This window comes from Hippoglossus hippoglossus, chromosome 7, assembly GCF_009819705.1.
Source record: "Hippoglossus hippoglossus isolate fHipHip1 chromosome 7, fHipHip1.pri, whole genome shotgun sequence".
NCBI lineage: Eukaryota > Metazoa > Chordata > Actinopteri > Pleuronectiformes > Pleuronectidae > Hippoglossus > Hippoglossus hippoglossus.
The window spans coordinates 18346181-18363477 of record NC_047157.1 but is presented as its reverse complement, the minus strand read 5'-3'; the positions used below and the strand labels follow the sequence as shown (position 1 = coordinate 18363477).

Here is a 17297-nt window from a genome sequence, read left to right as displayed (position 1 = left end):
TATTTATCCAGCAAAAATGCACACATTTTCTGCATTTTAAATGTCATAATTTGCTGTTTTTCTTTATATCATTGTAAATTGATATATTCTGAAATTGTTTGGTTGAAACAACAAATTTGAAAAGGCCACCTTGGGCTCTGAGTGATTGTGATGTGCATTTTAAATAGTTTTTAGAATTTATTAAGTAAGTAATTAATCGCCTAATCAATAATAATATCAATATTAATCCTAGTAATCTCTTGATCAGTTAACAGGTTAATTGATACGGATTTGAACACTTAATGGCATCCGCTACAAACAGTCTCTTATCGACATATAGTCAGAAGTGGAAGCTTGTAGATATGAAAAGAGTATGTTCAGGACTTCAGCTTTTAATGTCAGATTTCAGTACATGCCTAATATACAACTTCCTATGTCTCAGGTGTTCATATTCATTGTTGACCTTTCACCTAACCTAAAGGGTAAAGTACTTTTGGGATGAATGTCCAGAAAAGGTGTGACCTGGAAGCATTCCTTGCTGCCTTTCTTTTTCTAAAATGTGAATGTGTGATAAGTAATAGTGAGCTAAAGCATTACCTTTTACTCCAGCATACATCCTCTACAGGCTATCTTCAGTGTGTCTGGCCTGTTTTTAGGGCATCTTTCTTGAATAGTGTTGGTTGGTGTCATCATTGTAGCGGAAGCCAATATGTGTGCTGTGATATTGTCTCACCTCATTCGCAAATTGCTTGCTTTTTTTAGGTCTTGGTTTTAAATTATTGCCTAGATGTAAAGAAATAGATAATAATTTCAGATTATTTCCAATAATAGGTGATTCAAATTATTTTTATAAAATGAGATTTTTCATTCTGCAAAAGTTTTTAGTTTCGTTTCTACAGAAATATGTGTAAAGTAAACTCCTTTTTGATTAAACCTCACATGAAACTTCCTGTTAGTTTTAGACTCCACCAACTGTCAAAACTTGCTTACATAATACGATGAAAGAGATTGTTGAGTAAATATGGGCCTATTTACTATAACTGCTACTTGCCTAACCCTAATGATTTACATCATGGGGACTTTCGTTTATGTCCCCCACAACATGAGCAATACTTACACACACACACACACACACACACACACACACACACACACACACACACACTCCCACTCCCACTCCCCTGTCATCCACAGACACATTGGCAGCCAGAGCGTAACGCACAGGCACATGATTCCTACGTGTGATCTGTGATGTTGGCCCATTTAACTGAGAAGCAACAATGATCTCATTATATCGCTGAAATAATCAGAGGGCTAAGGTCTCTGGGATTCTCTCTCTCTCTGTCTGTGTGTGTGTGAGGACAATTTGGGCGATCATTTGAGGGTGGTTTTAGACTTGGAAGACTTGGTTTTAGGGTTAGAATTAGCTTTAGGTAAGGGTTAGGGTAAGGCATTTAGTTGGATGGTTAAGGTTAGGTTAAGGGTCTAGGGAATACATTATGTCAATAAGTATCCTCACTAAGATAGAAGTACAAAAAGCATATGTTGGTATTCACATCCTATTTAAAGCAAGTGGAAGAGAGCCTGTCAAAAGTTGTGTTTAAATGCATATAAGAATTGGCAGGCAGGCATTTACCCCTGATGAATACTGCGTGTGCGTGTCTGCGTGCGTGTCTGCGTGTGTGTCTGCGTGTGTGTCTGCGTGTGTGCTTACATGTGCATCATCCTTGGGTCAACATCCAAATGAGTTTTGTCACATTAAGGGCTGTTACTCACAGCTCATTCATGGCCTCCCACATCACAATTTCCCATGACTAAGTATGAAATTATGATGATCACTGAACCGACCTTCATCAGTCGGACAGATACTTGGTAGTAGTGGTTGAGGACTACATAATAGTAACCACAAGCACATGTTTTATGCAATAAAAATCTTTTATGTTTTATTATTCTGTGACACACATAATTTGTTTGGATAAAAGACTATTGTTGGATTCAAGAAGACAAAGTCTGACAGAATGTGTAATAACCCTGTGCAAGTCAAATTGTTTCATAAAAAATGTCCCTGTTCACTCTACTAAAAAGGCTACATTCCCTTTTCAAAGTATATATGATTTGAATAAGAATTTCCTACTCTATTCTTCACTTTAACTGGACTTTTCCCCATATCTTTACAATTTGTTTCTACTGGCCAGCATGCAGCTCAAAGCCAAGGTTAATAATCTATCACCTTAGCACTGCAGCTTTAGTACCATTGATGTGAATTGCATGTTTGTAACTTTGTCCTTCTTCTCTTAAAGGAGGAGGAAATGTTCCGGCCCAACATGTTCTTCCTTCTGCTGCTGCCTCCCATCATCTTTGAGTCTGGATACTCTTTACACAAGGTACAACCGAGTGTGCGCATGAAGCTGAACTGACAAACCTACATACGTATTTAAACAAACATTTAGGTTTTTCAATGGTAAATATGAAATTATCCTCATGTGCAGAACAAGAATCACAGAAACAAAGTCAATGCAAGAAAGAATGGAAGTAGGAAGGAAGGAAGGAAGAAAATATAAAAACAAAACAAACTTGTATATACTTTGTTCCCCGACTGTAATTTTTTCAAATGGTATATTTGATTTTGGTTCACGCCTCTGTTATTATTTGTATATACTTTAGTTACATACATTTTAAAATTAATCTAGAAAAACCCATAGGCAGCTCATAACATTATATTTATTTTTATTGACCTTATTTCTCTTGTTCTTCTTTCTTCTTCATACGCTAATATCTCAAACAGGGTTTAAAATAGATACATTCAGCTCCATGACTTGCAATGTATAACCATTTTCTCTGTACCTATACTGTGCCCTACTTAATGCTGGCTACATGTTATCTAACACCATGCTACTTCAAATGTCATGCTACTATGCCCATGAATACTTAAAATGTGTGTCCATGTACGTTCAGGGGAACTTCTTCCAGAACATTGGCTCCATCACCCTCTTTGCTGTGATTGGCACAACGATCTCCGCCTTCATAGTCGGAGGAGGAATCTATTTCCTCGGACAGGTAAGGATTTTAACAGCATCTGCTCACAGCTCTGTCGTCGTCAGTGTGAGCGGGAACTTGTTTATGCATTTCTCTTTGACTTCCCCTTAAAACCACTACCTCGTTTTGATCCAAAGAATGTTTAGTCACATCATGTAGGAGAAATGTTCTAATGTTGTAGCCATTAATACTTTCTTATTTTTATTAGAATCTTAGACTATTCCTTGTCTCAGTTGTGCTACACTTGTGTCAATGAGGTTGTCTTTGTGTTTCGTCAGGTGGATGTGATCTACAAGATGTCAATGACTGATAGGTGAGAGTTTTACCCCCTAACTAGCATTCATGTATCGCGTAAGCTGCTTTTCAGACATACTTTGGATGCTTTTACTGACATTCTCAGGAGGCGGCTGTATGTTAGAACAAAAATATACGATTGTAGGATACACTGACGAAGATGTCAAGAGAATGTTTGGTGATAAGGGCCGACGTTGATGTGCTGTACACAGAAACACACAGCGGACTTAACACGTTACGTCCTGCCTCTGCCGGTTGTGCCACCCCTCACCTGATGCTGCTGTAGATTAGGAATATCTACAAACTTCTAGATATTTAACTTTTGTACCTTTATACTTTTCACTCTTTCTGTCCAAAGCAACATAAAGGGAAATGGGACTTTCTTAATCTACAGCAGCATCACTGGCACCTTCAGTCTCTTGTTAAGTTTGAAAGCTTTTGACTTTATCCATTAGCAGGGTTGCTGGAGATACTATAACTGAGACTCACGCTTTTCCAAACCCATGTGTTTTTGGTGAAACTTAAGATTGTAAATGTGCACAAGTGTGAATCCCTGTTTGTACACAGTCTGAACAAATTGTGTGTTTGTTGTTATGTATTCAAGCAGGGTGTTGCCTTTTGCAATGAGAATGTTTTTAGTCTCACTTGTCCTTATAGCGGAAATGACTCAGCATATTTTAATGATATTTGTGGGAATTCAGGACATGGGCTTAGTAAGAACAGATTAGATTTTGTTCGGGGAAGTCCCAAAAGGTTATGACTTACACGGTTTTTGTTTTCTGGTTTGTTCTTGTCCCAGCACATACTGTACTGTATCAAGCCATCAATTTCTGCCTACACATTTTTACTACTCCTCTATAATCCCCTCTACAAACAGTGTGCTGGCACATACTTTGTGTAGATAACCTTTAAAAAGCGGTTCATTTGTACTGTGACATCCTTTACTCTTTCCTAGAAAGAGTAACAAAATGCCTCTGGCCACTGGCAAAAATATTCACTTAGATTCAAGGATTTACTCACTTGATTTTGTTAGTCAAAGGTTAAGGTCACAGTAGCCTCAAAGTATGTTTATATATTTCTCAGATCTGCATGAGGGAGTTTCTCTTTAAATTTGGTACAAACATTCACTTAGACTGAAGGATGAATTGATTACATTTAAGTGGTCATAGGTCAAAAGGTCAAGGTAATGTCACATATGAGAAATTCCCAAAAGGAATTTCATTATATCTGGAACAAACATTCACTTGGGCTCAAGGATTCCTCGCAAAACTTGATTTTGGACTCTTGAATATGTCAATATCTCAAGACTGCCTTTAGCGAACTTTTGATCAATTGTCACATAGACTCAAATATTAACTGATTTAGATTTCATTGGTCAAAGGTCATGGTGACCTCGTGAATCTGGAATAAAAAAAAAAAGAGTGTAGATGGAAACTGCACTAGTTGGTGGAGGCATACAACCTTGATGCGGTATTTCTAGTTGTTTTAGAGGCATATTTATGTGACTCAAATTACTGAATGATTGTGCTGCAGTCCTTGTCTCTGTTGGCTTGTAGATGTTTTGTCCCTGCTCATTTGTGTTTGTTTCTGAATGCTTTTTAGGTACTTTCATACCTGTAAAAGTGTCTTTTCACCATTATTAAACTGTAACTTTCCACTTACTCTCTGTCCTCCCCGCCCTGCTGTAGCTTTGCCTTTGGCTCGCTGATCTCAGCAGTCGACCCTGTAGCAACCATCGCCATCTTTAATGCCCTCCAGGTGGACCCGGTCCTCAACATGCTGGTGTTTGGCGAAAGCATACTCAATGATGCCGTCTCCATTGTCCTCACCAAGTAAGAGCCCTTATCTGCCCCCTCATGGCTTGTTTGTTCTCCAACACATACACTGGATATGTTTACTGTACATTTGCCCATGCATGAACTTTGCTCAGCTTGACACCACTACCCTCTAAATGTTGCGAACATGGAAAAACCCTCTGAGCCATAGGTGGATGTACATTTTACCTACCCTGCCTCTGATTGGGTTTAGGCAGAAAGACTGGTGATGATTAGTTAGGGTTAGTGATGCACATCAGGATAGGGACTAGTCTCAAAACACCCCCAGACTCTCAGAATTAATTGTAATTAAGTTTTCAGGTTTTTGAAAATATATTTATATTTATTTTATCATTTGATACTGGGAGGACTTGTGTTCTCCTTATTCTGCTACACTGATCTGCTCCAGTGCAGTACACCTCACACACAGTGGTGATTAAGGGAAGATGTCAGTGACATCTGTCAACCTTTGAACGCCACCTGCTGTTTGCTCTATCAATCTGTCAAGCAGATGAATGTGGATGGCATCCATGGCGTTCACAGATAAGGTTTGTTGAATTGTTACTGTAAGGTTTTCATAGCATTTGTGTCAGATAAGAATATCAGGGTTCCTTTGACACCCTCAGGTCTTCATATCTGTCAGAAAGGCTACTGTATACTTGAGCAGCAGTCTATTTGTAGTATCACCGTGTGTTATCACCGCTGTGATCTGTTATAATACTGTCTTCAGATTGGTGGCCCACGTATGAACACGGAAACAAAATCTTGTCAGACAGGTTTGACGGAAACGGACAGTTGGCAGGAAAACCTTGTTTGTACGCATTACGTCATCTTATCACTGGCTTTATCTCTCCTGCTCGGAACCAGCTAAATGTGAAACGGATCTCAAGTGTCTGCGTGCCCATGTAGAGTAAATGAACGCATGAATAATAGATTGGCTGAACAGCCCTGGCAATTTGCTTGTTGATAGCACCTCGCAGACAAGCTTTCTTGGAAAGCTACTCTACTGTATGGCTCATTTTTTCAATGCAACCACACGGCTAAAGCTTTCACTTGGGAACTTGAGCATTAAAACCAGATTATTAATTACGACTGTTTGTCTGAATAACTGTCAATTATAAGGAGGATTTAAATTGGACAAATAAACAAATAGATTGTTTCTATTCCTACTTCCTACTACAATAAATAAAAACTATCCAAAATGCTACTTTTTGGACATGGCGAGAAATTATTTTCACCCAATTAAAGTCCAAAGTCTATATTATAATGAATCAAGTGAGAGAATTTGGTAGCTCAATACATGGGACTGTATTTACTACAAAAGAAGTCACAGATGTTGTATAGGAAATAATGAAGCATTATTTTGTCATAATAGTTTATCTTTGCCTTAAACTTTTGGTGCTTAATAGTTCCTGATGTGTTTACAAGTACCTAAGACTCTTGAAGAAGTAATGGACATAAAACATTCAAAAATAAATAAATAATAATTATAAGTTCCTTCATGTTAAATTCCCGTAGAGTCACTGGGGTGATTCAGCTAACTTCTGTTTAGCCAACATGACTTTGATGACAAACTATGGAGACCTGTCCATGAAACTAATTCTACCCATAACTCATCTTGACCAAGTCTTAACCCTCAAAGAATCCATTTTAACTGGACAGGTCCGAGTATAGTGGGCGCCTTGTTTTTGGACCCCACAACTATGTTAAAACAAGATCTCTCTATCTCTTTCTCTCTCATACTGCTGAGTTTTGAGGATTCAGTGGTGGAGTGTTTCTGCCCTCTAGAGTCAGATAGAGGTATAACAAAAATGATCGGGCTTCACTTCACTCATTTCTTTTTCTTTTCTTCTTTTGTCTTTCAGCACAGCCGAGGGTTTATTTTCCAACTCAGAAAACTCCACGGTTACAGGCTGGGAGACTTTTGTGCAAGCGTTGGGGTATTTTCTCAAAATGTTTTTTGGATCTGCTGCGCTGGGAACCCTCACAGGACTCATCTCGGCTGTTGTATCCAGACTTCTTTTGTGCACGTGTGTGTTTGCGTACTTGATATTCTTCTCTGTATTGTCTGGTTTTGTTAAAAGTTCCCTAACTCTGTGACCAGTTTCTGAAACACTTTGACCTAAGGAAGACTCCTTCTCTGGAGTTTGGGATGATGATCATATTTGCATATCTACCCTATGGCCTGGCAGAGGGATTAAAACTATCTGGTGAGCATACACAGGCACAATTTACAGCATTTTGTGTGTTAGTCTTTTTAGGACTGTTTTGTAATAACATGCTTTCTCTCTATCTTTAGGGATTATGTCCATCCTGTTTGCGGGGATTGTGATGTCTCATTACACCCATCACAACTTGTCTCCTGTCACCCAGATCCTCATGCAGCAGACACTGCGCACAGTAGCCTTCATGTGTGGTCAGTAGCACTTCTTATTTTTCCTGTTTTCTCTTTGTTTTCATTTTTAAAATACGTTCTCATCACAAAGTTTCAATTTCTCTCCCCAGAGACGTGTGTGTTTGCCTTCCTTGGTCTCTCCATCTTTAGCTTCCCACATAATTTTGAATTATCCTTTGTGAGCTGGTGCATAGTAAGTGCTCTTGTATTTCTTTAGTTTTATTTAAATGGGATCTGAAATTGTTGCCATGACAGTCAGTGCTACAGCTGTTGTTCTCTCGACAGTTCCTGGTTCTTCTCGGCCGAGCGGTGAACATCTTTCCTCTGTCATTCCTGCTGAACTTCTTCAGAGACCACAAGATCACCCCCAAAATGATGTTCATCATGTGGTTTAGTGGTGAGATGATACAGTGAACCTTTTCACCAGTGTGTTACCAGTGTGTTACCAGTGCAGTGTCATTCCCCTAACATAGTTTGCCCGTCTCGGGCGCCAAGTGAAAGTAGTAACAACCAGAGGTTAAAACAGGTAGTGATTAATTGTTTATTAGATCAACAGAAAATTAAGCAGCAGCTATTTGGGTCATCAATTCATTGACTTCGTCCTTTTCTAGCATTGGTTTTTGGACCTATGACCAGAAAAAACATTAAAAACATATCCTGATGGATTCTGTAATCAGTGAAGGCCACTTTATATTATTTTCTGCTAATTTATAGATCAAGAATATACCAGCAGATAATTTCATAAAGCTGTGGGTTGCGTTGTTGTTAATAATGAATTAAAGAAAAAAATACATATTCTCAGCCCTAATATTGTAAATGCAAACCAAACGAGAGTTAAAACATATTCTGTATATGTACAAGTGTCAGGATTCAGTTTACATATACACATGTTTTTGTTCCGCAGTCTCACTCATGTCTGTTTCTCTGTCTGTTAGGTCTGAGAGGAGCCATCCCGTACGCTTTGAGCCTCCATCTGGGCCTGGAGCCCATTGAGAAGCGGCAGCTCATCGGCACCACCACTATCATCATCGTGCTCTTTACCATCCTCTTTCTGGGGGGCGGGACCATGCCGCTCATCCGCATCATGGACATTGAGGAAAGCCAGACACGGCGAAAGAGCAAGAAAGACATCAATCTCAGCAAGACAGAGAAAATGGTAATGGATGAAGCACTTTGGTTTAACTTGCTTGCTTGCACGCGCACACACACACACACACACACACACACACACACACACACACACACACACACACACACACACACACACACACACACACACACACACACACACACACACACACACACACACACACACACACACAAATACACAAAGACAATTTGTTGAAAGTCGCTGTGCCCTTCTCCCATCTGCCATCAGACACTTACTGCCCTCTTCAGAGAGAGAGAAGCATCAAAGGGTTTATTGTGGTTTGTGTGAGAGACACTGAATCAGTGGGAAGCAAAGCACTCTCATCCCAGAGATGCACAAGCACAGATAAAACCCTACAACTAGTACAAATATAATTCACCAGAATTGAGTGAAAGCTGTTGTGTTAAATATTTTACAAGACTCCATTGGCTCTGGTTGATTGGTCTTTCTAAGTGCATCCTCCCATTGATGTCACAGGCAGCTTGTGGTGTGTGTGTGTGTTTGCATAACTTGTGTGTACAGTATTTGCATGTTTGATGTCTTCCAAAGCGAAGTGCTACACCCCAGGGTACCAGCGACTGGATCTAGCATTTATCCTTACGGCTCTCATGCCCTCTTTGATGTGATTCTCGCTCTTTGCTCCCTCTGCTCTTTCTCCCTCATCCTTCTGCGTGTGATCTCCACTCTCCCGCACCCTCAGCGCTGTCCTGTCATTATGACTTTTCCTTGCACCAAACCTCCTCTCTCCTCCGTGTCTTTCACCTCTTGTCTCATTTGTTGGCCCGTCTCACTTCATTTCTTTTTATCCATCTATCTGACTCTCTGCCCCTCTTTTCTTCTCCCTTTGTCTCTCTAGGGTAACACCATTGAGTCGGAGCACCTATCAGAACTGACAGAGGAGGAGTACGAGGCTCACATCTACCAGAGACGAGATCTGAAGGGCTTTTTGTGGCTTGATGCTAAGTACCTTAACCCCTTCTTCACTCGCAGGCTTACGCAAGAGGTGAGAGAGAACAGAAGTCCTGTGAGGTCACATGATGTTGTTCACGACCACTTAAACACATTTCATTTTTTTGTAGTTATACTGATTCCAATAAATAGAAATGCTTCACAATACATCACCCACCCAGTAAATTCCTATTTTATGAGGCTTGTAATTGTTGTACTTTCTCTCAGAAGTTAATTAGTATGTTCCCAATTTTTTTTTAAAGCTGTACAAGGATACTCACCTGTAACTGTAAAAGCGAGCTGCAGTAATTGAGTAAAGACCGGCTGCTGGTCACCGTCTGCAGAATCCTGAAGCAGTTGCTGCTGCACAAAGAGCTGTTCACCTGTTTGTTTAGTTCAGTGAAGCTGGACCCTGACCTGGAGAATCAGTTGCTGTTGTCATGATCAATAGCGTCACTTATGTCAATGAGTTCCAGCGGTTTATACAAATTTTATTGACAGTGCTCGATCCAACTCAAACATCAAATTTGACACTGCACTTCCCTGGGCCCTGAAGAACACACATGCCGAGTGTGAAGCTTATAAGATGAATGGTTCTTGAGACAGTAATATACTTAAAGCAGTTTAAATAGATTATTACAGAAACTCCCTAAGATCCCCTCATATATTAATTGATCTTTTCGTTGAGCTAAAATAACATCACATCATTTATCTAACATTTCCTCACACACTGTACTTACTTCCTTCTACTGGACGAAAACACTTGTGCACTTGTTCATTTCAACGACTATTCCAGCAGCAGAAAACCCTTGTGTGTAGCAGCAAGTGTCTAAACAGCCCAGCATCAGATCTTATTTCACAGCACTTAATGCAAATCAATTTAACTGCGGCTCTGCTCATTTACATCATTAGTCTTGGTAAATGTTCCCACGACCACAGAAATATTTACTCCCATGATGGAGATTTACAGTTTGACTCAGTTTATTGTTTTTGGACGTTAAGCAAATATCGTTTTAGAAGGGGACGCACTTTCTAAATTTCTGGTCATTAACAGAGCAACATTGCATTGTTTGCCAAGGGAAGACATTTCAAACTCAAAAGGATTTTATCTTCAGTAAACCACAAGGGGCTCACCAACTTGGGCGTTCTCACAAATGTACTTTACTCTGAGATGTGTTGTTTAGTTCATCCATCTGCTCCTGTTCATGTCTGTATTCCTGCACGGCCCTGTTTGTTCCTTCTTGCATGCCGATGTGTGGATCTGTGTTGTGTATGTAACTGATCTGTGTCTGACAGGACCTGTTACGAGGCCGGATCCAGATGAAGACCCTGACCAACAAGTGGTACGAAGAAGTTCGCCAGGGACCCTCAGGCTCCGAGGACGACGATGAGGCAGAACTTCTTTGAACTGAACAGACACAGACAGTTCATATGAAAACAATGGATGGACATTGTGTGTCCCTGGGCGGGGGGGGGGGGGGGGGGGATGTGTGTGAGGACACTCTCCTTTTGTTCACCTGCCACAATGTTTATGTGACAAAGGAGTTTCCCTCGGTGCCCACTGTGGATGTTCAACACACTAAGTGGCCTGGAATGTGTCAAACTTTACTTAATTATAACACTGGATGAAGGAAAAAAGAAATCTGTGAAATTTTGTGTTTCTCTTATGAATGCCATATTTTTACTGACAGGATATCGAAATGAGAGTTAATCGATCTGCCGAATAGCACAGGGGACGTTTTATTGATCCTGAGAAACTTTTCTCTTCTAAAGGTTTTGGTCTGAGGGGGGTGGATCAGGTAGGTATGTGGACAATTTTTGATGTAAAGCAATACTAGAGCACCTTTCTCACCTTTTTCTCTTCACTTTTGTGTTGTTCATTGTTATGTGGCACCGGCTTATTTGAAACGTGCTGGAATTTGTACTTGTCAACTTAAAGTCGCTGCAGCCTCTGTTTTTACAGTGAAAAGCCACAAGCTGCTGCTTTGAATATCTTCCTGTTCTTCCTAGATTGAATTCTCACTGGGTTATGCATGTGGACTAACGGTTCTGAGTTAATTTATTGAAAGACACATACTGTATGTATGCATACATGTATTGAAGATAAAACAAGAAGTGCTGCATGAGCTTCACCCTCCAGCGACCAGCCAACAAAGAGAAATACAGGAGAGAGTTGAATCTAGCAAAACGTGCACGGTGAAACCAATACTTTTCATTTCATTAAACACAGCTTACAGGAGAATAATAATGAAGAATTGAGGAAATTAGAAAATTGCTTTCTTTTTCGAGTATGGTCCCAGTATGGTTTCCTTAAATCAACCTTTCTCTAACAGTTTCCGTTCTCTGGTGAGGTTCCTGCCTCTTCACTGTGAAGGTTTAAGTCAGTTCAAGCTATAAAATAGAACTCGAAATGTTGCTTTTGTAATTTTTCCTCATGGATTTCTATTGAGGATATAGCCACCGAAGAATGTGTGGGTAACTGGGAATTTGATCATGTGAATGTTAATGTATTTTCTTCCTATTTATTTATACAAATGTTTGTGTTCTTTGTGGGATGAAAGCTTTTATACAAGCTCTATGAGCAATTTCAGACTTATAGAAGACATATCTATAATAAATCCTATTGACATATGCACAGTATCAAATGTTTCTTTCATGGGCGAAGAGCCGCAACATCGTACAGAGTTTATGGTTGCAAATGTCTCGTGACAAAATGTAATAGTTCCTGCTTTTTTAGAGAAGTATCATGAAGTACTGCATTTATTTGCGATTTATGGATGTTTTTAGAGGAACCAAAATTAAAGAAGTGCAGGTAATACTGTACCACGTGTTTGAGGCACATTTTCTTACAACATATATATATCTATATATATTTCATTTTGAGCTCCAGTCGAGTTCCCTGTCACTACACTTATTTCATCTGCAGATAATCAATTCAGGCATTGTAAATTTGGAGGTTATTATGTCTCTAGTGAATAGAATATGAAATAACGTGTGGTCATGCTGGGGAACGGGCGAAGCTCTCACGTCCGACTCAACGACACGCTGACATACCCTTGAAACGTCTTCTGGGATCTCATAGGACATATTGATGAGGGTGTTAAACTGTAGGGAGAAGTCATATCAGTGTTGAAGTCAGTGGTGTAATTGGTGTTGGCTCCACACTGTAACTCAGGGTGGTGCATGTCTATGTGAGGAGACTGATGCACGCTCTGTCACTTTTCTGTCCAAACTAGTGTGCAACTGCACTTCTTTGTATTCTTGTCGAAATGTGTGTCATCATTTTGCTAGATTAGATAACGTCAGATTCAAAGAGTGCATTTGTCTGATGATTAGATTTTTGTAATGAGGATGTATAACCAGCAGGGGGGTCTAAATCCACACCATGGTGCATGAAAAATGAATGATGGCTGGGTCGCAGTGGATGACACTGCTGCATTATTTACTATTCATTACACCATTACACCCAGTTACTCCTCCACTGTCCACTGCAACTGGTTGAAAGGTAGGAAGTGAGAGTTCAAGAGGGGCAGAAAATGAATGAGAGTTTCCAGTCCCACAGTGAACAGCTTCAGCTCGGCCTTCATTCACTCTCAAAGTGTTTTTCACATTTTACAAGTTTATTCTTTGTTTTAATCACACGATACATGCACACCTTGAAAAGCCATGTTTCTGAAAGGTTTCCCTAAATTTTCAAATCAGCTGGACAGTTAGTGATACACATTTGCAGCAAAAAATGTTTTTCATTGATAATTCACAAAACATTCTAATATTCTCCCAATATTTGTTTCTCTTTTGCCACATTGAAATGCTATTTTAGTAATCGGGCTGTCAAGATACCTTTTCTATTTTGTTAATCCTCCTTTTATTTGCTCTTCATTTCCATGTGTTTCAATGACGCAGATTTCAGGTTTTTTTCATAGACACATCAGCTGTGGTGAGGGGGGTTTATTTAGGGCCCGAGCACCGAACGGTGGGAGGACCTATTGAAATTGTAAGGATTTTTCTTATTAGGGCCCGAGCACCGATGGTGGGAGGCCTTATTGTATTTCAAAGGATTTGTATTTCCCTTTTGGGGCTTTTTCAGGGCCTAGACATGCTCAAATTGTTACCAAAGTTTGCAGGGAATTCAAAACCCCAAAAAGTAATTGTATTCTGGAGTAATTTGAAATGGGCGTGGAAAAATGGCTCAACAGCGCCATCTAAGGAAAAGCCCCTCAGTTAGCTTTCACCGATCTTCACAAAAATCGTAGCCCAGGTGTATCATGACAAGACAAACAAAAAAGGTCAGAGGTGCAATGGGAAAAAAGCAACAGGAAGCCCGCCATTTTGCCTTTAGTGGCCATATTGGCCATTTTCCACATTTTTACTTTGATGTACTTGTCCCAGGGCTTTCATCAGATCAACTTCATATGGAGATGCGTGTCATCACAACAAGATGGAGATGAAAACTACCTCAAAGACCGATTTTTCGTCACACGGTGTGACCGTGGCGTCAAAGTTTGATTACACGCCATCAAAACACGAGGTTCTGTATCTCAGACATATTTGGTCGAATCGAGTCCAAACTAGACATGTAAAACAAAAGTCCCGGCCTGATGACATCTACACAGAAATCAGAAAAAAAGACCGCAGCCATGTCAAACCTATGTCAAAAGGGTCTCAAGACATTGATAATGTAGGCATAAGATTACTGTGACTTTTCATCAAACGCCATATTAATGGCGTGGCGTTAAAGTTCATCGACTCGCTGTGACACACGAAATTGCTGTAACTTCCGTGTTCATGCTGTATCTCCCTCAAACTACATTTGTGTAGCAACAGCCCCCCCCCCTGCAGACATTCATATGGTTTTAAGGAATGGGCGTGGCAAAATAACTGACTAGCGCCCCCTAAAGGGCAGCCCCGGCACCACGAGTTGTGGACATGTACAAAAAAACATTAGGGACACGTGTCTTCTCATAACAAACAAATAAGTCTCTTGGATAGATATGCTAGACCAAACAGGAAGCCCGCCATTTTGACTTTAGTGGCCATTTTGGCAATTTTTCACATTTTTACTTTGACGAAGTTGTCGTAGGGCTTTCATCAGATCAACTTCATATTGAGATGAGTGTCATTTAAACAAGATGGAGATAAAAACTAACTCAAAGATCGATTTTTCGTCACACTGTGTGACCGTGGCGTGGCGTCAAAGTTTGATTACACGCCATCAAAACATGAGGTTCTGTATCTCAGACATATTTGTTCCAATCGAGTTCCAAACTAGACATGTAAGACAAGAGTCCCGGCCTGGTGACATCTACACAGAAATCTTGACTTAAAATCACAGCGCCACCTGCTGGCTACAGGAAGTGAGATGTTTTTACTTTGCTGAACTGCTCCTGGCTGCTTTACAATATACAGCTCAAAAGAGCTCAGTCAAGTCATTGGATCATGGTCAGAATTGTGACATTTCCTCAAACCGTGTAAACATTGAGGTGCGGCGAAGGTTCATCCTTCGCCAAAGGAGACGATGTTGTCATAAGTCCAGTGTGCATTGTCCTATCACCACCAAACTGATGTCTCATGATCAGAGACCAAGCCTGAACAGCTCTATGTGTCAATATTTCCTCAGTGTCATAGCGCCACCTACTGATTCGCCATGAAACAGGAAGTACTTTGTAAATCCACTCTGCATTATCCAACCGGCTCCGAACTACTGACCTATGATCACAATCCTGACCTGAACACATCCATATATTAATATTAGTTCAGGGTCATAGCGCCACCTACGTTACGTTACTTTACGTAACTTTTAGTTACTTTTAGTTACTTTAGTTACTTGTCGTTACTTTGTAACTTTTCGTTACTTTTAGTTACTTTTAGTTACTTTGTTACTTTTCGTTACTTTGTTACTTTTCTTTACTGTTAGTTACTTTTCGTTACTTTGTAACTTTTCGTTACTTTTCGTTACTTTGTAACTTTTCGTTACTTTTAATTACTTTGTTACTTTTCGTTACTTTTCGTTACTTTGTTACTTTTCGTTACTTTTCGTTACTTTGTTACTTTCCGTAACTTTTCGTTACTTTCGTACTTTTCATTACTTTCGTACTTTTAGTTACTTTCGGTACTTTTAGTTACTTTTTAGTTACTTTTGTACTTTGTTACTTTTTAGTTACTTTCGTACTTTTAGTTACTTTTTAGTTACTTTTGTACTTTGTTACTTTTTAGTTACTTTTGTACTTTTAGTTACTTTTTAGTTACTTTTGTACTTGTAGTTACTTTTTAGTTACTTTGTTACTTTTCGTAACTTTTCGTTACGTTCGTACTTTTCGTTACTTTGTTACTTTTCGTTACTTTTCATTACTTTCGTTACTTTTAGGAACTTTCGTACTTTTCATTACTTTCGGTACTTTTAGTTACTTTCGTATTTTTAGTTACTTTCCTACTTGTAGTTACTTTTTAGTTACTTTTGTACTTTTAGTTACTTTTTAGTTACTTTTGTACTTGTAGTTACTTTTTAGTTACTTTTGTACTTTGTTACTTTTCGTAACTTTTCGTTTCGTTCGTACTTTTCGTTACTTTGATACTTTTCGTTACTTTTCATTACTTTCGTTACTTTTAGGAACTTTCGTACTTTTCATTACTTTCGGTACTTTTAGTTACTTTCGTACTTTTAGTTACTTTCGTACTTTTAGTTACTTTTTAGTTACTTTCGTTCTTTTAGTTACTTTTTAGTTACTTTCGTACTTTTAGTTACTTTCGTACTTTTAGTTACTTACGGTACTTTTAGTTACTTTCGTACTTTTAGTTACGTTTGGTACTTTTAGTTACTTTCGTACTTTTAGTTACTTTCGTACTTTTAGTTACTTTTTAGTTACTTTCGTATTTTTAGTTACTTTTTAGTTACTTTCGTACTTGTAGTTACCTTTTAGTTACTTTTGTACTTTTAGTTACTTTTTAGTTACTTTTGTACTTGTAGTTACTTTTTAGTTACTTTCGTGCTTGTAGTTACTTTTTAGTTACTTTTGTACTTTGTTACTTTTTAGTTACTTTTCGTTACTTTGTTACTTTTCGTTACTTTCGTTACTTTGTTACTTTTCGTTACTTTCGTTACTTTTAGTTACTTCCGTACTTTTAGTTACTTTTGTACTTTTAGTTACTTTTTAGTTACTTTCGTACTTTTAGTTACTTTTTAGTTACTTTTGTACTTGTAGTTACTTTTTAGTTACTTTTGTACTTTTAGTTACTTTTGAGTTACTTTCGTACTTTTAGTTACTTTTTAGTTACTTTTGTACTTTTAGTTACTTTTTAGTTACTTTTGTACTTTGTTACTTTTAGTTACTTTCGTACTTTTAGTTACTTTCGTACTTTTAGTTACTTTTTAGTTACTTTCGTTCTTTTAGTTACTTTTTAGTTACTTTTGTACTTTTAGTTACTTTTGAGTTACTTTGTTACTTTTCGTAACTTTTCGTTACGTTCGTACTTTTCGTTACTTTGTTACTTTTCGTTACTTTTCATTACTTTCGTTACTTTTAGGAACTTCCGTACTTTTCATTACTTTCGGTACTTTTAGTTACTTTTGTACTTTTAGTTACTTTTGGTACTTTTAGTTACTTTTGTACTTTTAGTTACTTTCGTACTTTTAGTTACTTTTTAGTTACTTTCGTTCTTTGAGTTACTTTTTAGTTACTTTCGT

General features: G+C 38.7%; 1 protein-coding gene across 2 annotated transcripts in view; it reads left to right on the top strand.

Annotated features, from left to right (window-relative positions):
* Nucleotides 1-17297, top strand: part of slc9a8 (solute carrier family 9 member 8) — a 36693-nt gene that overhangs the window by 9038 nt on the left and 10358 nt on the right. The window contains exons 5-16 of one of the 2 annotated variants that reach the window (XR_004614502.1): nucleotides 2280-2363; nucleotides 2935-3036; nucleotides 3294-3328; nucleotides 4998-5141; nucleotides 6989-7130; nucleotides 7228-7333; nucleotides 7423-7539; nucleotides 7629-7711; nucleotides 7804-7915; nucleotides 8454-8674; nucleotides 9525-9671; nucleotides 10913-11093. Coding sequence is in view for 1 of the 2 variants with exons in the window: in XM_034591367.1 (XP_034447258.1) it covers nucleotides 2280-2363; nucleotides 2935-3036; nucleotides 3294-3328; nucleotides 4998-5141; nucleotides 6989-7130; nucleotides 7228-7333; nucleotides 7423-7539; nucleotides 7629-7711; nucleotides 7804-7915; nucleotides 8454-8674; nucleotides 9525-9671; nucleotides 10913-11023 (1404 nt within the window). In the remaining variant the exon portion in view is untranslated. Of the gene's footprint in view, nucleotides 1-2279; nucleotides 2364-2934; nucleotides 3037-3293; nucleotides 3329-4997; nucleotides 5142-6988; nucleotides 7131-7227; nucleotides 7334-7422; nucleotides 7540-7628; nucleotides 7712-7803; nucleotides 7916-8453; nucleotides 8675-9524; nucleotides 9672-10912; nucleotides 12247-17297 lie in introns of those variants that run through there. The other variant, XM_034591367.1, reaches the window with a different exon arrangement.